Source organism: Grampus griseus, assembly GCF_964374135.1.
Source record: "Grampus griseus genome assembly, chromosome: 7".
Taxonomy (NCBI): domain Eukaryota; kingdom Metazoa; phylum Chordata; class Mammalia; order Artiodactyla; family Delphinidae; genus Grampus; species Grampus griseus.
Window position 1 is genome coordinate 71,055,434 of NC_139001.1, and position 25,227 is coordinate 71,080,660.

The 25,227-nt window shown below is 43.4% G+C and overlaps 2 protein-coding genes across 2 annotated transcripts in view; both read left to right on the plus strand.

Annotated features, from left to right (window-relative positions):
* Window positions 1–18,534, plus strand: part of ITGB6 (integrin subunit beta 6) — a 145,282-nt gene extending 126,748 nt beyond the window's left edge. Inside the window, exon 18 of the mRNA XM_082658836.1 lies at window positions 18,209–18,534. Coding sequence (XP_082514962.1) covers window positions 18,209–18,310 — 102 coding nt within the window. The 3' untranslated portion in view covers window positions 18,311–18,534. The remainder of the gene's footprint in view (window positions 1–18,208) is intronic.
* Window positions 18,535–21,883: 3,349 nt separating this feature from the next.
* Window positions 21,884–25,227, plus strand: part of PLA2R1 (phospholipase A2 receptor 1) — a gene marked incomplete at its 5' end in the record, with an annotated part of 114,545 nt that continues 111,201 nt past the window's right edge. Inside the window, 5 exon segments of the mRNA XM_082658812.1 lie at window positions 21,884–21,947; window positions 21,950–22,068; window positions 22,070–22,114; window positions 22,116–22,271; window positions 22,273–22,420. Coding sequence (XP_082514938.1) covers window positions 21,884–21,947; window positions 21,950–22,068; window positions 22,070–22,114; window positions 22,116–22,271; window positions 22,273–22,420 — 532 coding nt within the window.

Genomic DNA, 25,227 nt, shown 5'->3' on the forward strand with positions numbered 1-25,227 from the left:
GTGGGCTGTGGGCTATAGGCTGTTAAATGTGGGCTGTAGGCTGTTAAGTGTGGGCTGTAGGCTGTTAAGTGTGGGCTGTAGGCTGTTAAATGTGGGCTGTGGGCTGTAGGCTGTTAAATGTGGGCTGTAGGCTGTTAAGTGTGGGCTGTAGGCTGTTAAGTGTGGGCTGTAGGCTGTTAAATGTGGGCTGTAGGCTGTTAAGTGTGGGCTGTAGGCTGTTAAATGTGGGCTGTAGGCTGCTAAATGCCGCCTCCCTTGTGCTTTACAGGCATCCAAATGTGAATCACCCTAGGCTGAGCAAAGGGTCAAATATGTGATCTTCTGTTCTCTCCCACTTGGCTGCACAACCAGCAAAGAGGGAGCAGCACGGGCAACTTAGGAATTCTTCCTCTCTTAAGCTTGTCCCGGAGCTAGACCCTGGGAGAGACCAGGCCCTGGAAGGCACAGATTAGACTCACACATGCTCTTTGGTGTTGTGAACCACTTCAAGGCTTTACAAATCCCACAGAAGTTCTAGATCAGTTTGAAATTTCAATCTGATCTTTGAGATTTCTAGGTACACGTTTAATGAGGAGACTTACTGCTCAAACAGTATATGCATTTCTAGCCTGATATGTGTTTACATTCATGGTCCTTGTATAGTAGCCAACCCAGTTCCAGGTCAACATTGAAAGACAGTGCATGATGAAACACCACTGTTTGTCAATAACTGATTGGGGAAAAAGTCGCTGTGTTTTTTTTTTCATCCAGCTGGCTTTGCTAGACCTAATATCAGTGTGTGTTTGTGTGCATATATACATACATATATATTTCTTCCTTACTCTAATAGATGTATCTTATTAGATACATCTATTATTTTAATGGAGGTATTTATTGTTTCTTATTTTAATAGGTGTAACTTACTAGTATTAAATAACTTACATTGTTAATAAAAATAGGTAACATCTACTGTTCCAAGAGCTTTTTATATGCTCATTTATACAGAGCTCACAACCATCCTTTGGAATGGTATTATTGGTATCTCCTGTTTTACAGATATTAAGTAACTTGCCCAGGTCACAAACTTAGCAAGCTTTGAAGCCAGGATTTGAACTCTGGATTTGGAATCCATGTTCTTAACCACCATGCTCTACTGTCTTATAAATCACAGTTAAGGACATAATAATGATAAAAGCCACCATTCATTGATTATCTACCATAACCAGCATTATGTAAAGTATGTTATGTATCTTATTGTATTTAGGCTTGTATTGTTTTCCCCACTTTACTAAGAGGGAAACTGGCATTCAGAAAGCTGAGGGAAAAGAAACGAAATTGAGTTATTTGTAGTGAGGTGGATGGACCTAGAGTCTGTCATACAGAGTGAAGTAAGTCAGAAAGAGAAAAACAAATACCACATGCTAACACATATATATGGAATCTAAAAAAAAAAAATGGTTCTGAAGAACCTAAGGGTAGGACAGGAATAAAGACGCAGATGTAGAGAATGGACTTGAGGACACGGGGAGGGGGAAGGGTAAGCTGGGGCAAAGTGAGAGAGCGGCATGGACATATATACAAGGGCAGGATTTTGACCTGAGCGCATCTCACTCTGAAGCCTCCGTCTTAATCACCATACTATCCTGAAGGTCAATGGCAGTGCTCACCTTTGGCTCTGCCCCTTCCTCTGTATGCCAAGAAAGGCGCAACTACTAATCTGCATCTGGTAGGATATGTCTTAGAGTTGCTTTCCCAGATGTAATCATGGATTTGCCCTGAACCACGTAGGCTTCCCTGCAGGGTTATGATCAATCTAGCTATAAAGTAAAGACCCTTTCAGGGCATCAGACTCTAACCAGCCAAGTTAGCCAGCCTGAGCATCAGTGTGGGGCGTGTCCAGCTCAGTTCTCTTTCTAGAGCCCTGCCTGTCACCCTTTAAGGCAGATACCTCAGAGGACTGCCACCATGCACACATGGGATCTTCACATTGTGAGTTCTGGCAGGAAAGTTTAGGATGTTTTGGAGGTAGGGATCTTGACATGTCAAGGAAACTTCTCTCAGCAGCAAAGACTTCTATATCCACAGGGGCGTTTTGTGGGACGCTGGTGTTTTATGCTAAGTGGGTGGACTTGGTTATCTGACTGGAGAGCCCCTGTCTTCCTACAAGTCCTTGCTGAGCACACACATTGCTCTCCTCACTGCCCCCCAGCCACCCTCGGGGCGGCTCCAGCAGAAGCCAATACCTGCAAGCCCTCATCTGGCACCTCAGAGAGGCCCAGCCTGGGCGGCAAGACAGAGAACTTGGAGGGAAAAGTGGACGAGTGCCCCCACTTTGCTAGCTAATTAATTAGAAAGGAGAGGCAGGAGTGGGGCTGGGTTGATGGTGATGGCAAAAGAAATCAGAAAATAGTAATGACTGTGGCAGGAATGGCTCTCCAGTATGGGTAATTAGGAAGCCCTTGTTGTGTTTGTTTGTTTCCCCAAACAAGCTAGTGGAGATACAAGTTGTGATTAGTCTTTGAAATACTAAAGGTGATGATTACCATTTGCTTAAAACTTCTTTTAAGAGTTCTTCTTAGGCTACAGTGTTTAAAGTGCTCAAATTAAAGTTGTAATCGCCTTTATGAAATGTCTTACAAAAAAAACACTTCTTAATACTACTAATAAACTTAACAGTTATTTCATAATTCTCCCCTTTGATTAACAACTATTTTGTTTCATACTTTTTAAAAATAAAAACTATGCTTCTTTTATTTGTTTATTCATCTCCTGTAATAAATGACTATATTCTACTATATTCTCTACAAAATACTATTGGTTTTATAAACACTGCAGTGGGAAAATGAACATTTAAATTAAGCAGACTAGCTATTAAATGTATCTTGCATAGTTTTGGTATATTTTTTATTTTATTTTATTTTATTTATTTATTTTTTTTTTTTTTGCGGTACACGGGCCTCTCACTGCTGTGGCCTCTCCCGTTGCGGAGCACAGGCTCCGGACGCGCAAGCTCAGCGGCCATGGCTCACGGGCCTAGCCGCTCCGTGGCATGTGGGATCTTCCCGGACCGGGGCACGAACCTGTGTCCCCTGCATCGGCAGGCGGACTCTCAACCATTGCGCCACCAGGGAAGCCCAGTTTTGGTATATTAAATGCTATTTCATTGATTTTAAGAAGTGTGTCAGATTTTGGAAACTCTCTTACTAAGAAGATGGAATTGGAGAAGAAAAATATAAATAAAAGAAGATTAAAAACACTGGGAATAATAAAAGAGATGAATTTGTCATAAAGGTAAGAAAATACATACAATGTTTTTCTTAGGCTTTCTTGGTCATGTTCAGTCATTATTTGGTTTATTCAGATCTAATACTAATTTTAAGAGATAACCAGCCCATGCTTTAATAAAACTCTATGATTAATTAAAAAACCTGAAAATGACTTCAGTTCCAGATGCACACAGGAAAGGACACATAGTAATTTTTTTTTTTTTTTTTTTTTTTTGCGGTACGCGGGCCTCTCACTGTTGTGGCCTCTCCCGTTGCGGAGCACAGGCTCCGGACGCGCAGGCTCAGCGGCCATGGCTCACGGGCCCAGCCGCTCCGCAGCATGTGGGATCCTCCCGGACCGGGGCAGGAACCCTCGGCCCCTGCATCGGCAGGCCGACTCCCATCCACTGCGCCACCAGGGAAGCCCGATACATAGTCATTTTTACGCTGCAGCTGCAAAGAAACTTTCTTGGCACACAAAGTTACCTTTTAATATCCTAGACTTAGATGTAGGCAGTAACAGGGTGTGAATATTTAATGTGTCTAACTTCACATACTGAGAAGTTCACAGGGAAGAGGTAACAATCTGACAGACACTCCTGTCCTCATCCGGCTTCTCTCTATCACTACTGCATGTATTCTCACCTATTTCCTAGGGTTGTTGTGAGAATTAAATGAAAGTATATATTAAAGTACTTGACATATACACTCAGTAAATATGCAGGAAATGATAGCTGTGTTTATTAACTGAGGGCCTCCAATAATCCCTTCTGTCAAAAAGAGCAGAGTATCCAAGGTGGGCGTCTAGGTATGATTGGAGAAGTGGGGATATAAAGGGAAGAGGTCAAACGGAAGACAAATTTCAGAAAAACCATGGAGTACACGAAAAAGAATAACGTAGAAAAGTCTCTGATACCATGAGCTAGATAACTGAGAACAAGGGTCAAACTGTAAGAGGAGAATGCTGGTTCTGAGTATATGGGGTGACAGCTTCTTAAACCAGCCCTTAAAAGAATTCTGTGTAAACTGAAGTCTGACCTGCTAAACCCTGAGGCCTATTGTGAGGCCCCTTTGAAAACAGAGGGACACAGTAGAGAGGAGCTGCCTCCAAATGGCGAAAGAAAGACAGATGGTCTCTGTTGGTTGGGAAGGCAGAGCGTCCGGCTGTGGTGCAGAGGTGAGTGGCCATCATGGGACAGGTCCTGCTAGGGCTGCTTGTGGAGCAGAGCCCACAAGCTCAGGAGGGATCACACTGGGTGACGGGAGCCTCAGGGGGGGCCTGGAGGCACAGACTCAGCTCAGGCAGTGGAGTTGGAGTGATGTTCCGGGCCTGGGTGTGGTACCATGTAGGCAGCTGCCAGAAAGACCACCACCAAGTTGCCATAGAGCATGGGACATGCCCCCTGGGGATCCCCAGATACTAGAGGTGAACATGAACCTCAGAAGAGGTCCCTTAAGTCTTCTAGGTACCATGATGAAAAATACCACCAGCGAAATTCAGGTCTCAATGTTAAAAAGACTTTATTCATAACCCACTGGGTGCTGACACTTGGAAGGGTTTGGGACTCAAAGGACAGACATATCTGCTACGGAGGCAGACAAAGGAAAAACAATTTCGAGCAACATTTCTCAAATTAACATTTGTACACCCGTAGAGGTCATTGCTCAGCTCTAAAAATAATTTCACAATAATGTATCTCACTTAGTCCTTTCCCTAGCCAGTCCCCCACGAGGGGCAGCCCAGAAAACAAATCGCAGGCTTTTCTGAGAAACAGGAAGGCAGTAGGGAAAATTGGGGGGTGGGAGACAGAGAGTAGAGGAATCATGTAGGTCGTGAGGACCTATAGGCAAAATTAAGAATTCCGATGGAAATAACAAGGCCGCAACTATTTATGATAAATAACGAACACAAGTAACAGATTTCAGATTTCAATTTTTAAGAAACTCAAGCTAACAAGCCAAGACCAGTTCAGATTTGGGCTTAACCTTTCTTGAAAATAGTTGCTCTTACTAATAAACTGGAATTTGCCTGAAGAGAGAGCACAGTCAGAACATAAAAGATGTAGTGAAAAGAGATGCAGATTTTCTGTAGCTCACGCAGGTGAGTCACACAACCCCCTCAGGGTGTACAATGAAAGGCAGAGGACCAGAGGAAAAACCCAAGGCAGAGTATTTCCTCACCCTGGAGGAAGTGGAATGGTATAGAAAGTACTGTCGAGCTGCCTGGGTGATTTGGTTTAAGCACAGCATCGCTTTATCCAGCCCCCAGAGGGCAAGTGTGCTGTCCCCAGAACGGGAAGTTAAATTACTCTGGAAATGACACTAGTGAAAATAAGCACAAATGGAGATGATTAACCCCTGTAGAAATAACCCAAGAGACCATCTTGGAATAAGTGACTCAGGAAAATGTGGATATCCATAAATAGAAATAAGACAACTAGAAAAGGGCTGGAATGTAATTTCTATAAGAAAGACCCAAGACAGTTGATGGTACTTTCTACTCTATGGTCTGAGGAAAGCAATGCTAATGGAAGGCAAATGGTTTTCATGGAGCCTAGGAAAAGAAAGGTGAAGAGAAGACCTGGTCAGTGTTTTTCCCGCACTGCCTAAGATGGACCGGAAGCTTCGGAAACAGGGATGCCCTGGCCTGGAAAGGGATGGCTGCTGGAGTGCAGATGGGACCCCTCATCAGGCTTCTCAGGGTGAATGCCTAGTGCAGCCCCTTGTCGTTCAAATACCATTTCTGTGAAATTGGATGGAAACCTCATGTCCCAATGTTAGAATCATTCATAAGACTATGGGTCTGAAGTATTCTCCTTAAATAAAACACAGACTTCTAAAAACTTTTTATTGGAGTATAGTTGATTTACAGTGTTGTGTTAGCCTCAGGTATATGGCAAAGTGAATCAGTTATACATATACCTATATCAACTCTTTTTTTTTTTAGATTCATATAGACCATTACAGAGTATTGAGTAGAGTTCCCTGTGCTATACAGCAGGTTCTTATTAGTTATCTATTTTATATATAGTAGTGTGTATATGTCAATCCCAATCTCCCAATTTATCCCTCCCCTACCTTATCCCCTAGTAACCATAAGCCTATCTTCCACATCTATGACTCTACTTCTGTTTTGTACATAAGTTCATTTGTACCCTTAAAAACACAGACTTTTTAGCCCAGACACTTCAGTAACATGCTTCTAAGATTTTACATCTAACTTGGCTGCTCAGATTTGATTGGTTGGTTTGTTTTTTGTTTACTCATTGGTTCTGAAGTCTACTCATTCTAGCTAAGTGTGAAATGCATTACCGTATGTACTAATCACACACACACACCACACATACTCCTTGGGACAAAACCAAGCAGAGTCATAAGCCTTTGAAAAAAAATGTTATTTTACAGATTTCTAGAGTCCCTTATGTTAGTGTTTTCTTCCTGTCTCCTGCTTCCCCTCATCTAAAGGTCAAATGCAGATGTGAGAAAAAATATCCCTAAAAAAAAGACATTTCTGCTTTCAAAAAAAGACAGAGTAATGGGGACCAACCAGATTTACCTTGCCACCTGTATAAACAAAAACAAACAAATAAAATACATGAAACAATGGTTTTCAAGACAACGGACATCAGGCATTAAAGGGCAGTTATCCCTGAGATATAGGAAACAAACAAGGTGAGTCCCTGTTGGGCTGTATCCCTCAGGCTTGCAAGCCCTCTATTTGCCCAGCCTCAAGACTGAAGAAAGAGCCCAGAGTCAGCGACAGAGACATCAATGGTTTAATGGATGGAGGGAATCTTACATGTCTGAAGCAAGGTCCTGGAGTGACACCCTACCCAGTGAGTCAGATGATGGGCAAGACAAGGCAGCAGTCTTTGCTACCTGCGGAGAGGGAGGTTACCAGTTATAACCGAAGTTGACGTCAGGTTGGCTCATCGGTTACCAGAGAAACGAGCAGAGGAGCACGCCTCTCAATGACCCTTTGACAAACTATCATATTGGAGAGAGTTCTGACCTAAAGATTAGAACAACCACTAGCTGGTGCCGGGGGCAAGTAGGTAGGCATTTACTGATTAGGCTCTATGATTAAAAGGGAAGGTCTGTCAGATGAATAGGGTGTAGGTAAGGCAGACACTGCTCCAGCAGGGGATGTAAGGAAAGCAAGAGAACAGCCATCTTGGGTGGCCTGACCATACAGTCCTACAATTGTCCCAGCTTACTTAATTAACATTTCTAGAACACTCTAACCAGAAACAGAAGAAGACATGATCTTTTTAAGCACACATGAAATATTTAGCATAATTGCAGTGACATGGATGGACCTAGAGACTGTCACACTGAGTGAAGTAAGACAGAGAAAGACAAATATAATATGATATCACTTATACGTGGAATCTAAAATAAATGGTACAAATGATCTTATTTACAAAACAGAAGTAGAGTCACAGATGTAGAAAACAAACTTATGGCTACCAAGGGGGAAAGGTGAGGCGGGGGAGGGATAAATTGGGAGATTGGGATTGACATATACACACTACTATATATAAAATAGATAACTAATAAGAACTTACTATATAGCACAGGGAACTCTACTCAATACTCTGTAATGGCCTGTATGGGAAAAGAATCTAAGAAATAGTGGATATATGTATGTGTGTAACTGATTCACTGTGCTGCACAGCAGAAACTATACTCCAATACAAATTAATTAAAAAAAATAATTACAGATGCTTACAACAGGTATGATATAAATAAACAAGGTACTATCATTTTCACACAAAAAAATATTTAGCATAATAGACCATACTCCTCCAGGCCATAAAACGAATCTCAATAAATTTAAAAGGACTTAAGTCATAAAGTGTCTTCTTCGACCAAGGAATTTCATTAGTAATTAATAGCAAAAAGATATCTGGACAATCCTCAGATATTTGGAAAGTAAATAACACACTTCTAAGTAACCCATGGTCAAAGAAGAACTCAAAATGAAAGTTAGAAAGGTTTTGAACTGAATGAAAGTACAATATACCAGAATACATAACATGCCACCAAAGCAGTAATTAGAGGGAATTTATAGCAATAAATGCTTATATTAGAAAACAAGAAAGGTCTCAAATCAATGACCTCAGGCTTCCACTTTAAGAAACTGAAAAAGAAGAAAAAAATAAAGCACAAGTAAGCAGAAGAAAGGAAATAATAAAGATCAAACTGAAAACCAATGAAATAGAAAACAGGAAAACAATAGAGGATATCAATACACCAAAAGCTTCTTTAAGGTAAATAAAATTGGTAAACCTTTAGCCAGATTGATGAGGGAAAGAAAAAGAGAGAACACAAGTTACCAATATCAGGAATGAGACTGGTGACATCACTATAGATTCTACAGATATTAAATGAATAAATAAGGGACTATTATGAACAACTTTATGCCTATAAATTTGAAAGCTTATATAAAATGGAAAAATTCCTTGAAAGACAAGAACTACCAAAGTTTGTTCAAGAAAAAAACATAGGTAACCCGAATTGCCTTATATCTGCAGAAGAAATTGAAATTATAATAAAAACCTTCTCACAAAGAAAACATCAGACCCAGATAGCATCACAGATGAATGCTACCAAATGCTTAAGGAAGAAAAAATACATACCAATTCTACCCAAACTCTTCCAGAAAATTGAAGAGAAGGGAATACTTCCCAAAGCATTCTTTGAGGCCAGCATTAATCTGATAACAAAGCCAGATAAAACATTACAAGGAAAGAGAACTAAAGACCAATATCCTTCATAAACATAGACGGAAAAAATTCTAAACAAAATGTTAGCAAATTGAATCTCACAATATTTAAAATCAAATGGGCTTATTCACATGTAAACAAATGAAACTCATAGTAACAAATATTAACTCAAAATGGACCAGAGATCTAAAAGTAAAATATAAAGCATTTAGAAGAAAGCACAGAACATCATCATGACCTTGGATTAGGCAAAGATAACTAGATTTCAAAAGCATGATCCATAATAGAATAAATTGATAAAGTGAACTTTATCAGAATCTAAAATTTCTGCACTTCAAAAGACAATATTAAGAGAATGAAAAAATAAGCTACAGTCTGGGAAAAATATTTGCAAATTATATATCTGATAAAGAACTCATATCTACAACATATTAAAAACTCTCAAACCTCAGTAATAAAACAATCAAATAAAAAATGAGCAAAATATTTGAGCAGATACTCCACCGAAGAAGATATATGGTTATCAAATAAATACATGAAAAGATTTTCAACATCACTAGTCTTTAGGGAAATACAAATTTATTTATTTTTAATTGAGGTATAATTGACAAATAAAACTGTATCCATTTAAATTATACAATATATGTATACATTGTGAAATGATTGCTATGATAAAGTTAATTATCATATCCGTCACCTCACATAGTTACCTTTTTTTTTGGTGAGGACACTTAAGATCTACTCTCTTAGCAAATTTCAATACATAACAATACATAAACTTATTAATTTCATACAGCACCATGCTGTATGAGAAATGCAAATTTAAGCCACAATGAAATATCACTATACTCCTATTAGAATGGCTAAAATTTAAAAGACTGACCATACCAAGTGTTGACAAGAATATTAAATTCCAAGGGCTCCCATAACAAAGTACTATAAATTAGGTGGCTTAAACAACAAGATTTATTGTATCACAGTTCTAGAGGCTAGAAGTCCAAAGTCAAAGTGTCAGAAGGTTGGTCCCTTCTGAGGGCTGTGAAGGAAAGATCTGTTCCACGCCCCTTTCCTAGCTTCTGATTGTTTTCTGGCATTCTTTGGCATTCCTTAGCTTGTAGATGTATCACCGTAATCTCTTCCTTCATCTTCACATGGGATTTTCCCTGTATGCATGCCGGTCTCTGTGTCCAAATGTCACGATGACCTCATCTTAACTTGATCACCTGTAAAAACCTCATTTCCAAATAAGGTCACAAGCACTGAGGATTAGGACTTTAACATCTTTTGGAAGGACAAAATTCAACCCATAACAGTGAGGAGGATATAGAGGAACTGGAACTCACATACTATTGGTGGGAAGGTAAAATGGTACAACCATTTTGGAAAACAATTTGGTAGTTTCTTAAAAAGTTAAATACAAGGCTTCCCTGGTGGCGCAGTGGTTGAGAGTCCGCCTGCCGATGCAGGGGACACAAGTTTGTGCCCCGGTCCGGGAGGATCCCACACGCTGCGGAGCGGCTGGGCCCGTGAGCCATGGCCGCTGAGCCTGCGCGTCCGGAGCCTGTGCTCCGCAATGGGAGAGGCCAAAACAGTGAGAGGCCCGTGTACCGCAAAAAAAAAAAAAAAAAACCAAAAACATTAAATACATAACTACTCTGTTATCCAGTTATTCTTCTTGTAGGTATTTACTCAAGAAAAATGAAAGGATGTGTCCACCTGAGGATTTATACATGAATGTTCTTCGCAATTTTATTTATAATAGCACAATACTGGAAACAATCCAAATATCTATCAGTAGGTAAATGGATAAACCGATTGTGGTATATCCATACAATGAAATATGACTCAGCAATAAAAAATAATTGAAATTTTAATGCATGCAACAATGTGGCTATATTTGCAAATAATGATATTGAGTGAAGAAACCAGACCCCCAAAAAAGCATATACTATATGATTTCATTTATATGAAATTCCGGAAATTTCAACCTAATCTATAGTGACAGAAAGCAGATCTATAGTTGACTAGGGCCTGGGATGGGGAGGAATAGAAGAGAGGGCTTACCAAGCGTCACAGTGGAATTAGTAAGGATGATGGATATGTTCACTGTCTTGATTATGATAACAGCTTCATGGGTGTAAAGATATGTCAAAAATTCTTAAATTGTACATTTTACATTTATGTAGTTTATTGTTTGTCAATTTCATCTCAATAAAGGTCTCCTATAATTTTCTAATTTTCACTGGATTCACTAGGAATATGTTAAAAATGTTATTTAGCCCATCAATCTTAGTTCAAAAGGCTGAGGTTTCTGGCCTTATATTAATAACTTGCTTTTTCTCTACTAATAAAATGAAAATAAAGCCACTATGCAGGAACAAAACTGTATGTTGATTTAATACAGGAAAAATTAAGTTATATTCACAAATTCCTGGTCATTTAGCCAATCATATCTTCCCCTTTTACAAAATCCATACATTCGACAACACTATGACTCCTGTTTTAACTTAGAAAAATTGTTAAAGTATGGAAAAGCTATGCAGTATGCCTTGGAAGATTCTAGAAGCTGAGCAATATAAAACAGGTTTGCCACCTTCTCAGTGCTCTATTCACTTAGCTTTGCAGACCTTCTTCTCAGAAAGCTACTCTGGACTTTAATACTTAACTGGTTTAACCTAAGAAGGGCAGGTGAGGACTTTGTCTAGTTCCTTTTCATAGCCCCATGACTATCTCATGTCTATTTTTTCTTCCGCGCTGAGCTTTAACATTTTGAATTGTCTTAGAAATAAAACTTGACAAGTCTCCAACCCTCCAAGCACACATTATAAGACAAGTAGGAACACACCATAGAGTCTCTGCCCCCGATCCATTGGGATCATTTTCCCTCCTGCAGAATGGCTGTGGGTCCCAGAGTATCTGGGTGGCCCTGCTGGTGCGTGGCATTCGACTCACGTTATTTCTCATTTTACAACAACCCTGAATGGTAGGTTTTTATTGTAGGTTTTTGGTTTTTTTTTTCAAAATTGTAATTAGGTATTACCAAATAAAGTAATAAACAACTTTTAAGAATGCAAAATAAAAGCACCTTATTTTAAAGGTGCAAAAGCAAGAAAATATGACATAAAATTATCCATTTTAAAATAGTCGTCTGTTTGATGGGTAAATGCCATTTCAAAACATTTTCAATAGAAAAATGATTTATAAATCAGTTTTCAGAAGATCAAAAAAAATCAATGTTTAATACCAACTTTAACTATAAATAAAAAGAATATTGTCACCTCTCCTGTTTTTGCTTCAACTTATATGTTCTGCTCTTTCCCTTTTGGAGAAAATATTGCATTGTAAGGCTGACCGTCTTTTTTTTTTTTTTTTTTTTTTTTTGCTGTACGCGGGCCTCTCACTGCCGTGGCCTCTCCCATTGCAGAGCACAGGCTCCGGACGCGCAGGCTCAGCGGCCATGGCTCACGGGCCTAGCCGCTCCGCGGCATGTGGGATCTTCCCAGACGTTCGTGCCCCCTGCATCGGCAGGCGGACTCTCAACCACTGCGCCAGCAGGGAAGCCCTGCTGGAAATTTTTATGGTAGGTTTTTTTTTATTTATATAGTGAGGAAACTCAGCAAGGTTATGTCATTTGACCAAAGGAACACAGCTGAGAAGTAATGGAAGAAGAATTTTTAACCCATTACCTCTCCCTGCTCTCTCTCTCTCCTCCTCCTCCCTTTACCTAGTCCTTCAACATGTGAACACACCCACAGACTCTGCTTCAATTTATCAGGGAATTCTTTAGATGAAATCAAAAGGTGCAGCCACCCCTCGATTTTGTTATTGTTTCTATTTAAAAGGCGCATTGGTGATTACAAAAACTACCTTACACACTTTTCTGAATATTAAATGGAATAGGATATCTAAATTACTAGAAAATGATTAATAAATGGTAAAATAAATATTGATCCATCACCAGGCTTTCCCATTAAGTTCTGGAAAGTTATAGCCTGCAGGGTGACAACCAGAGATGCACAGCTGGAGAAGGCTCTTTGGTAGCACAAGTTTCCAAATGGGGCCCCTAGAGTCAGGCAGTCCCATAGCCCGTGACAGCCAGGCCAGGTCTCCCGGTCTGCTGTGGCTGCCCATACCTTGCTTCTCCCTCCCTGTGTGATTACAACACAGCCAAGTGGAAACGTTACATCTAAAACTCACCTCTCTCCCTGAACTGAGAGGTTTCTTGTTGGTTTCACTTTTTTTTCAAGTGCCAGACATTATCTCCTGCCCTCATCTATTCAGAATCCAATGCGCGTTCATGGGAGAAGCAAGATGTTCCCCACCCCAGCGGCACATTACAATCACTTTGGGAGCTTAAAAAAAAAGTACTGCTGCCTGGGTCCCATCCCCGACCCCTTGAGTCAGAATCACTGGGTGTAGGGGCCTCCGTATTGGTGCTTTTCAAAAGTTCTCCAGGGGACTCTGACCACAGTGAGGGCTGAGCACCACTGGGCCAGCTGGGTTTCAGAAAACATGTGACATGCTCTCCGGAGGGGTCTCCTCTTTCCTCTACAGATGGTGCCCCTTTGCCTGCTACCTCTGCACATCCTCTACGAGGTTACATGTGAGAAGCAGAAGGAGAGCATGAGTATGCAGAAATTAGGCTGTATGCTGACTGGGGAGACTTAAGATACCCTATGAAGACCCAGTCAAGACAGAGGCTCAGCTAAAACTTCCAAATGAGTGGAAATTTCTGGCTAAATACCACACACTGGGAAAGCCGTTAATTGAATTAAATTGATATAAATTGCTGTCTAGACTAAGGTGAAAAACTAGTTCATTAACTCATTATGGACATTGGCCCTTAGCCCAATGAATTTTCACTTGTTTTCACCCCTTAGTACTCCAGTCACTGTGGGTGTTATTAGTTAAAATACCATAGTACTGGTAAATCACTACATAAAGCAATATTTTGAACACATCCAGAAGTGTTTAATAAATGGCTGGGGGAAAGCTGCTGAAAGTACATATTAAATAGGTTAGAAAACTCATGTCTTATGTAAACCAATATTCTCTTTTATCTACAGTACAGTTTCCTCTTAATGAGATAGCTTATTATGTGAAGTTAATGAGCAGTTCAGGGTAGGGCTTTAACAGTAAGTCATTTAAGCTCTCTGTCCTCATCAGTATATAATGACTGTAATAATATCTACTTCACAGTGTAACTGTTGTGGGTATCATCTAATAATTGTAGTTACGTCTCATGAGCACTCACTACTTGCCAGGTTTTGGGTGTTTTGCATGTATTATGTTATGGGGTGGGCACTCATCGTGCTCCCTTTTACAGAAAGGAAAGAGAGGCTGGGCGAGGCACAGTGATTTGGTGTAGGTCACAGAGCAGACTCCCACCCAAGCAGACTTACCTCTTCACCACCACGCTGTGGCTACGGCAAGCACTCCAGAAATGGCAGCTCCTTGGAAGAAACACGGTCTATCGTATGGCTTTCTTCTCTACCCAGCAAGAGACCAAATCAATCCTCAGTCTTTGTTTGCCCCCCAGATATTTTTTTTATGTAAGTGATAACAATAATAAAAACTACCTTTGCTGAGTGTTTACTCTGCCAGTCACTGTTCTAAGCAGCTTCCAGGTATTTACTCTTTTAATCTCCATAACAGACCAATGAAATGGCACTATTATTGTTCCAAGTTTGCAGATGAGGCAACTAAGGCACCTGGAGATAAAACCTGCCCTGGTCATACAACCAGCAGATGACAAACCCAGGCTCTGAGACTGGCAGTGTGGCCCCAGAGCCTCCTCTGTCTGCCTCAGCTTGTCCACCTGTGATCATGGAGCCACGTCCTGTGAGATCCCCTCATCATCATCAACTTCTCTCCTGCCAATATCTTCAACTCCCTGTAGGTAATATTCTGATTGGGTGACATCAATCTGGATGAAGCCCGGTGTCCACCTTCTCCCTGCAGGTAGCTGGGCTACGGAGCATCATTAAGAAAACAAAAATCCACTCTAAAATCATAGTCCCTGACCACATCTGGGCCCCTGGTTATGCCCAGATTTCCGGCCACATTTCCCCAGCAGCTCTCTCTGAGGACGTCAGAGCCAGTCTCACCTCCTCTCCCCAGCTCCAGCTCTCCATTCATGCTCAGCAGATGAACGCCCCTGCTACTTCACAGAGAAACTAGAACTTAGCAGAGGAGAGAACTCTCAGCTCTACGTTCAGTTTACAGATTTACCTGTGTCTACAACCATTATTTCCTATATTCCTGCTATCAAGGGAGGCATCACCTTCCTTCCTAAAGTGAATCCTTTCACTTTTTGCTCTGGAAACTTCTTCCTTCTCGAGGACCTCACTCTGAATTTTCCAACAGTAAGTATCTTTGAATTCCCCCTCTCTGCTGGATCCTTCCCATCCGCATTTAGATGTGCTCAAGTCGCTCATCTAAAAAATAACAAAGTAAGGCTTCCCTGGTGGTGCAGTGGTTGAGAGTCCGCCTGCCGATGCAAGGGACACGGGTTTGTGCCCTGGTCCGGGAAGATCCCACATGCCGCGGAGCGGCTGGGCCCGTGAGCCATGGCCGCTGAGCCTGCGCGTCCGGAGCCTGTGCTCTGCAACGGGAGAGGCCACAACAGTGAGAGGCCTGCGTGCCGCAAAAAAAAAAAAAATAATAATAATAATAAATAAATAATTTTAAAAAATTAAAAGTAACAAAAATAGCAGCAACTGGTTCACCCTCATCCGCAACCATATACGCACAGCCTGTGCAGCTATATGTCCTGCGCCCCACGGCCACCAGCAGCTGGGAAGAGTCGTCTTAGTCATCCCCAAACCACTGACGTGCCTTCTCCTCCAACCATTAGGAGCACTCTCCACAAGGTCATAATTTCCCTCCTCGTCCCCAAATCCAGTGCACAGTTCTGCCCTTACATCCATTGATCTCTCCAGAGAATATGGAGCTGTCAATGATTCTGTCCTTGAAACATTCTTCCCCAGCTTCCAGACACCTAACTCCTTCTCAGTCTGTTTCTCTAGCTATCCCCAAATGTTGTTCCCTATGATTATTTTCAGGCCTCTCCTCTTTTCTCTTGACCTACAACAACCACATCTACTCCCATGGTTTTAATGATCAACAACAGATAACTTCCAAATCTATGCTTTCTGACTTTAATACACATATATGGAACTGTCCCCTAGACATCTTCACCACCCTCTCAACGTATCCCAGACTGAAACTCTACTCCTTCCCCAAACTTTTTCTCAGAGGATGAAGCCACTAGGTTGCCATGCCAGAAATGGGACATCATTCTTGATGACTCTCTCTTTCTCCCCAACACACCCGCTCAAACACTAAGTCTTGTTGATCTGATCCTTCCTCTTATACATCTCACAAAGTGTGTTCACTTTCCCCAGTCTTCTACTGTCTCCTTTCTAGTCCAGACAAGAGCCACCTCTTTATCCAGGATCCTGCCGCAGCCTCTTAACCCTTATGAATTGCTCACCTCCAGTCCGTTCTCCATACTATGGCTGGAATGTTCTTTCTAAAATGTAACACATAAATCTGGTCACAATGAAACCCCCTAATGGCTCCCTGCTGGCTCTAGCATAAAGGTTTTTTAACATGATTTAAGACCTAATCTCAGCTTTCCTAGTTAGCCCTAATGTTCCTAGAACCTCCCACCTCAGTACCCAATATCCCTGCTAAAAGAACTTCTCAAACACCTCATGTCCACTCTTGCCTCTATTCCCTCTGTTTTGGAACATTTTTCTGCTCAGCTAAATCTCTCCTCTCCCATCAGCCCCTCATTCCCATTCCCAGGCAACCACTCACCTGCTTTTTGTCACCACATTTTAGTTTACAGTTTCCAGAATTTTATGGAAATTGAAGCATAAAGTATGTACTCTTTTTTGCCTAGCTCTTTCACTCAGCATAATTATTTCAACATGCAACCATGTTGTTACATTCATCAGCTGTTCCTTCCTTTTTATTGCTGAGTAGGGTTCCATTGCTTGGATATACCTAAATCTATCTATCTAATCATCCGTTGCTGGGTATCTGAGTTGTGTACACTTTCGGGCTATTACAAATAAAGCTGCTATGAACATTCGTGTACAAACTTTATATGGACATGTGTTTTCATTTTTCTTAAGTAAACACTTAAGGGTGGAACGGCTGGATCATATGGTGGTTGTACCGGATTGAATAGTGTCGCCCCAAAACCATGTCCACATGGAACCTCAGAATGTGACTTTATTCAGAAATAGGGTATATTCAGATGTAATTAGTTACAATCAGATCATACTGGATCAGAGTGGTCCCTAAATGCAATACTGATGTTTTTATAAGAGAGAGATGAAGGGAAGAAATCCATATGATGATGTACTACAAGCCAAGCGATGCTAAGGTTTGCCAGCAGCCACCAGAAGCTGGTTGAGAGGCAAGGAACAGACTGTCCCTCAGACCCTCAAGATGGAACCAATCCTGCCGACACTTTGATTTTGGACTTCTGGCATTCAAAATTGTGGGAGAACTAATTCCTGTTGTTTTAAGCCACCCAGTTTATGGCGCTTTGTCACGGCAGTTCTAGGAAACGAAGTAGTTATATGTTTTTTTTTTAAAACTTTTAAAAAGACTGTCAAACAATTTTCCAAAGTGTTTGCACCACTTTGCATTCCTATCAGCAGTGGGTAAGAGTTCCAATTTCTCCACATCCTTGCTCGCACTTAGCGTGGTCAGTCTTTCTAACTTTAACCATTCTAATAGATGTGTAGAAGTATATCACTGTGGTGTAAATTTGTATTTCCCTAATGTCTAATGGTCTTGGAGATCATTTCATGTATTTACTTGACATGTGTACATCTTCTCTGGTAAAGTGTCTACTCAAATCTTTTGCCCATTTGATATTTGGGTTTTTCTTATTATTGAGTTGGAGAGTTCCTTATATATTCCAGATACAAGTTCTTTATCAGGTATATGATGTGCAGATAATTTGTCCCAGTTGGTGGCTTTTCCTTTCATTCGCTTAAGCATATCTTTTGAAGTTAGCTAGCTATTCAAGGTGCCAATTTGGATGCCACTTTTTCTTCGCATCACTTTCTGTGAGCCTCAAGCTTTGATGAGTGGCCCTTCTAAGGACTTGTCAAGTCTCAGACACATTCTCATATCATGACATGCATTGTAATTGTTATGATATTAGTTTGTTATTGTAATTGCTTGTTTACCTATTTGTTTCTCCCCCAGACTCAGAACTCTGTGATCATGGTCAAGGACTCATCACACCCTGCTCTCTGCTGCATCCTCCACACCAGTGCTGAGATGGACAGAACATGCTCACGTTCATAGTCACTGTCTGTCTCTCCAGACTCACTGTCCGTAGTTCTCCACCCTGCACTGTGTTCTGGAAAGCTGACTTCTGTGGACTCCTGGACCACTGACTACTGGCTGGGTCAGCCAATTGGAAGAGATCAGAGGGCAGGAGAAGAAGGAACAGGCTCTTCATTTTCTAAGCTTCCCCCCTGACAGGCTCCAGTTTGGTAACAATTGCTCTTCTCCTGTCCTGCCAGATGGCCCCTGTCGCAGAGGTACAGCTCTCATGAGGTCCCTATAACTGCTCCCTCCCAGGTTCCTTCAGGCCCCGATACAGTCATGACAGCTTCCAGCACTGGCTAGAACCTAGGTCTTTCCCTTCCTGTTTCGGTTCCCTTCACTCTGCCCATAACTTTGTAAATAGTGTTTCACTATAAACCACTATAAATCAGGGTCTCACCCTTTCTTGCGGCGACTCTGATTCCTACAGTGCTCGAAATACATTTGTTAATCTTGACCCTCACCATAACCCACACATTAAGTAAGTTTTAAATCCTGAATCTTCTTCACCATTTTCATTCAACATCATTCAGGTTTCTAATATTTTTCTAGAGTTTCAAATGACTCCCTACACTCTATTCCTGTCCACCTCCTTCCTTCCTTCCCTCCTTCATTCACTCACTCAGCAGAGACTTTTGGAGAATTTACTAAGGGCCAGGAACTGTGCGGCCCTGGAGAATCAAAGAGAAGGAAAATGTAGTGGGTTCCTCAAGGAACCTACCTTCAGGTGAGAGCTATAAATAAAGAAGTAATTCTATTTCAAAATGATGGAAGATGTACAAGGCCTGCAGGTGCAGGTGTTCCGGGCCGCAGGGGGCAGGAGACATCATTTCAGCAGGACAGAGGTCTGCAGAGCTCGCTCCTGAGCTCCCCTTTGCTCATTGCTGCCCTGCTTCCTCCCCACACCCTCACAGCTCCCATGAAAGGACATTGAAAATATGCTAGACTCTGTCCCAAGCACTGCACAATCTTATCTCATTTAATACAGCAGCAAATAGTACCATCTGCATCTTACACGGAAGGAAACTGAGGCTAAGGAGACTAAGTAACCGGCTGGTAAGTAGCAAAGCACCTACTTTCACCATCATACTACCCTACCTCCCGAATCTGAAACAGGCACAAGACCCGGGTATGGGGAAGGATCATTTTCTTGAAGGTGTAAAAGATTTTGCCACAGATTTCCACCTCAAAGAGATGAAAACGAGCCCTTCTGGAATCTTCTAATCATTGAATAGGAAATTTGGTGTCAGGAAGCTGTCATCACCATTCTTCATTACGCTAATTGCTTTGAAGGTGAAATATGGCTGGTTTCTCCTCTTTATCCTGTTCATATTCATGGCTCTGCTACTTTGGAATATCATCTGCTCTGGGTCAGGGAAGGCTTTTTCCCCCCATTAGAGAGAGGATACAACTGAAGCCCATAGCAGATGGATGTCTCACCGGGATCCCACAGCCAGTGGGAGGCAGTCCTGTGTCCCAGTGACTGACCTCGTTTGCCAGGCTGCCCAGTAGCCACCCGTTGCTTCAGCCAGGCCCGCCTACTCACTCTCTCCCGTGCAAGCGTTTCTCACTCCAGACTTCGTATTTTCTCTCACGACTTCCTCCCATCCTAGAACAGCCTCTTCCTCCTAAATACCCTTCACCCCATCTGAACACATCTAGCCCTGCGCAATCACTCTAGCCCCTTGTGGCCTCTCCCACTTTTACGTTCACTGCACGGCACCTCACCAAAGATTAATATCAAGGCTGCACTTTCCTACTTAATTATGCCACTTGGATCGCGCTCAGCTGCCTCAATAGATGCCAGCCCACTCAGACAGGGCTGAACCATCTGTACTTTGGGGTAATTCCCATGACACATGATGTAGTGCTGAGTCACAGGAGAGATTTATAAGTACTTCATGACTGAGGTCTATATAGTCTCTTATGCTGAAAGCATCTTTTTCTGCATGTTTCAGGCAGGGATACTGACTTCTATATGTAATAATATGCTGTTGACTCAGGGCACACTTTGGAAGTTTTCACATTCTCTCAGCCACACCTCTTACTCCAGCCACCTCTGCAGCAGCCAGCCCTGCACAGGTTCCCTCTGGGGCAACGTGACAGCACCTCACCTCTGGCCATGCCATGCACCTGTTGCTGCCTGCCACAAGGCTTTCCGGTTGCCAAGGCACGGGACCAAGCTTGGAGCTTACCACTGCTATGGAAGTGTGCAGAGGAGTTAATAACCCTAGGACCACCTTCACTAGCAGAGATGGTCAGCCTAAGGATAATGTTTCCCCCTTTCCTCTTCTCCCCAGGACAGACAGTTCTGAGACCTTCCGAGGCTCCTGCAGGACTGAGCACATGTTGCTACGACAGTGGCCAAGGCAGTAGCTGTCCTTGCTTCCTTATTTCACTCTGATCTTCAATCCCACTCTCTGCCAGAGATCTCAACCCAGGCTCTGCTTTCTGGAGAACCAGGCTAAGACAGTTTTATTAGTCTGGTTGGGCTGACTCAACAAAATATCAGAGACAGGGTGGTTTAAACAACAGAAATGTATTTCTCACAGTTTTGGAGGCTAGAAAGTCCAAGATCAAGTTCCTGAAGGTTTTGGTTTTTGATGAGGTCTCTCTACCTGCCTTGCAGATGGTTACATTCTTGTTGTGTCCTCCATTCCTTAGTGCCTGGATGGAGAGATCTCTCTCTTCCTCTTCTTATAAAGCCGACCTTATCTAGGACCCCACATTCAAGACTTCATTTAAACTTGATTAACTCCTAAAATCCCTATATCCAAATACAACTACATTTGAGGGGTTAGGACTTCCACCTATGATTGGGGAGCTGGTGGGACACAATTCAGTCTAAAATTGACAGTGTTACTCAAAACTATTGGTTTGGTCTTGGCCAACAGGCAGCTGAGAAAGGCAAGGTTCTCCAAGACCCCATCACCTTCCTTTTATTTTTTTAAAGCTCCCTTTTGCTTTCTTCCCTCCTCTTATGTTTTAATGACTAGCGTCATAAGCAATGTTTTGTTTAATGACTATTTAGGAAAGATCTTACATTAGCCTGTTCTCATAAATATTGAATGTTTCTAGTGTTCCGCCAGTTATTTGAACGACTACCCTTAGAAAGACTACATTCTAGTCAGGGCTTCCTAGTTTAGGGAGGAACTTTTGCCAAGTTAAGGAGTAACCTCTTCTTAGAGCAAATCATTTTGCCTTTCTGGACCGGTTTTCTAGGTATAAAGTGGGACAACGCGGTAACAGCTGTAACACAGGATAACCCAGCTATTTTGCTGGGTTAGGAGGATCCAAGGAGATGGAAGGGGGAGGTAGTTTTTAAATGGGAAAGGAGCTCAACAATGGAAGAAGCTTCAGCGTACTCTGGAGTGAGGAGGGTGGAGACCCCGGCGCACCCCCAGGGATCTCTGGGCTCCACATTCCAGGGGAGAGGAGGTCCAGAGCGCTCCCAGCGCGCCTGGGTCCACGGAGCAGCTCGGTTTCCTCTAAGCTGCCTGCTGCCAAACCCGCAGCGTTTACCATAATCCGGGTGGCTTGCAAACCCAGATGTCAGACTTCCCGTCCCAGAGATTCTCAACTCGCTCACCCCCAACTCCTATTTGGCCTCCGCAAGAAGGAGAGAGAAGGCTGGAAGCAGGAGGCGCGTGCACGGGGCAGCCTCACCCCTCCTCTCTCCCCACCCCAAAGGCAGGAATTTCTGGGATGGGCAGATGGTCCACACCCTCTTGCTCCCTCCCGCTCCAAGCCGGAGTGGGTAGGGCGGGGAAAATCTCCAGGACTTTTCCGCCTTCCAGCCCATAACCCCGAGTGTCCGCACACTGTGGCGACAGGGGTGACGGTGACGGAGTGGATCTCCGGGACGCAGGGGTGGCGAGGCCTGGGGGAGGGGTGGAGCGCGGAGGAGGCTGCGGTCCCGCCTCGCCCACCGCAGGGCCGGGCGCAGTGTCCGGCGAGCCCAGTGGTTAGCGATGGCGCTGCTGTCGCTGCTGCCACCGCTGCTGCCGCTGCTGCTGGCGGTGCCGGCGGGCTCCGCCGAGGGCGCGGCGGTGGCACTCACCCCCGAGCGGCTTCTCGAGTGGCAGGGTGAGTGTCCCCCGGCCCAGAGGGACCAGATGGGCACGTCGGGGGCGGGAGTGGGCAAGAGGAGGAAGGGGCGAAGCTGGGGCGGGCGAGGGTGGCCAGGATTATACGGTGGCCCGCGTCTCTGCCGTCCGGAGAAAGCCCTGCGGATGGGCTAGTCCTGCACCGGGACAGGCCCTGCACCCCCTCCCCCGCCCCGCTTCCTCCAGGCTTCGGTCGGGGGCGCGGCGTGGGGCGGGGCCTCGGCTTGCAGGCGGTTTGACTCGGCTGCGGCCCGGCACAAGCTGCACGTAGGAGGGTAGGAGATGTTTCGAATGTAAACTTTCCTAGAGCGGTGTATTTGGGAGGACCATCTCTGGGATACATGACGGCAAAAAGATGTCCCATTTTGTCCCCTCCCAAAGCAAGCGCTCTGGGTGTACGCTGCCACCTGCGGAGTGGCCCCAGCCTGGCTTCTCCTCTCTGCCCCTTCGGGAAAGAAAACAATCTTCTCTGTTAACGCTTCTCAGACCAGATAGGGAAGAGGAGCCCCTGTGGCCCCAATGAACTTGTGAGCTGGAGCAAGTTACCCTCTTTGCTCTTCAGTTTCTCCCCTTTGAAAAATGGGGCCTGTGACAGACATAGGACCACTGAGGGTAAAATGGGATCCTTTGCAAGGCGCGCGGCAGGCCGGAGAGTGGAGAGTTCCTGCGGAGTTACCATGGCCATATACACGTGTACACGGGATCAATGGATCAAACATTTATCGAGCACCTACTGTACATAAAATTCATAAAGGGCTATGGACAGAGACAGAAAGAGAGATCACCGTTTTCGTAAATAACTGTATGGGCTGCCTCTGAGGCAAAGGAGCCAGCGTGCAAAAGTGCAAGCCCATGTGTGAAGGGAGGAAAGAGGTTGGGAGAAGCTAAATAAACCAGGAGAAGCCTCCAGGCAGCCTCCATACTCTCAGCCTTTGGGGATGAGCTTGGACAGAAGGAGTAAAACGTGTCACCAATGTCTGTGTTTATTTTTTTCCCCTCTCAACATATTATGTGTACATTTTGGAGGTAATCTTCTCTGGACTGTATTCGCTAGCATTCCTAGGAGGCTTTACCGGGGACAGGTTGAGCAATTCTTATTCTAAAGTGGCCGAAGGTCAGAGGCCTCTTACCTCCTTTGTTATTTCAATAAAAATGCTCCTGCAGAGGCGCCTGTGACCCCATGGGGGTGATCCGTCTTCACAAACAGTCGCTGTGCCACGCTTGTTTCTTTACATTTTAAAATGTGGGTCTTGCCTGGGCACTAAATGTCTATCTAGAAGAGGGCAGCAGCCGGGAGGACAGAAGCTGAAACCTAGCCACACAGAGAGAATGCGCTGGTGGTCCTCTGAGCCAGGATTAGCACGGATGGGCTAATCGCTTCTATATGTAGCAGATCCAAATCCCGGCTGAGGTAGTTGCTAATCAGTGCCTTCTTTTTAATAGTCAAGGACACTATGACGTTAGAATCATCCACTACCTCCTGTCCACTCCAGGTGACAGTTTGCAAATCTGAAGGCATTTGGCATGGTTGGCATAGAGATTCTTCAGATGTGAAAATGCTGCTCCTAATTTCTGAAGAGCACAGAGACTGTGTGACATTGACTGCTCCAGTCCTCACACAGGCTCCCCTCCTTGACTCCAAGCACTCACATCAGTGGAATTTCAAGTATAATCTAGATGGGTTTAAAATCAGGTTTTTCCTGTTTGTCCAAAGATGGAAAAACAAAATCTTAGCGTTAGAAGGGACCTGAGACATTGTCTAGTCCAGCCATCCATTTTTCAGATGTAGAAGCTGAAATACAGCAGTGTTTTTTAGCTGTGTTTGGGCTCCTACGTTTGCCCCTGTGTTCACTGGACTACATTAACTTACTCTTAGCCATGATTGGCATCCCCAGAGCAACCAGGAGAAAATATGCACCTATGTCAGTTTCACATCCACTAATAAGGGATAGGTAGTAATACAAGGCAGATTATACATATAGTGTTTATCTTCTGAAAATTTCTTTGATATGTGTTACTGATTGATCTCTTATTTATTATATGCATCCCAGCCTTGAGAGGCAGATGATGGATAGTATTGTGCTGACTTTTCAGTCATTTACCAATAAATTTGTATTAAAAAATCAGTAGATACAGTGTCATATAGTAGTTAAGTTCATGGGCCCTGGAACCAGATTGTCTGGGCTCAAATCCTGGCTCTACCATTTATCAGCTGTGTGACCTTGGGCAAGTTACTTAAGCTCTCTGTGCCTCAGTTTCCTCATATGTAAAAAGGGAACTAATGATAGTACTTACCCAAGGATTGTCCTTTTGTTTCAGTATCACCACGGTGCCCTCTTCCTCTGGCCAGTCCAGACCATTTTGACGTGTTGACAACCCTGTAACAATTACTTCCCTGTGCACAGCACTGTACCTGGCATGTCTGCAGCCTCTCTCCTACCTCGAGTTGCTATAGCAAGGGACCTCATTGTGGTTCTGAAATCTGAGCCCTTCATTCTAGCAAGTGCTAAAACTTGATAATTTCATTCAAGTACCCCAGATACTGGGAGGGTAGAGGGGAGATCAAGGAAGGGGACAGGGCATCCTGTGGAAAAGTGGGCATAGTCTCTGTGGAGGTTGCTAAAGGAAATGAACTGGGGGCAAGTAAAAGAGTTTTGAAGCGACGTTGAGGGCTGAAAATTATAAATGTGAAATGGCCCCAACCAACATAGTAAGAGAGCTTCCCCTACAGCACTCAGCTTCCCAGCAGCAGGGGTGGAGGGAGCCCATGGCTGTGTCAGTCCTCAG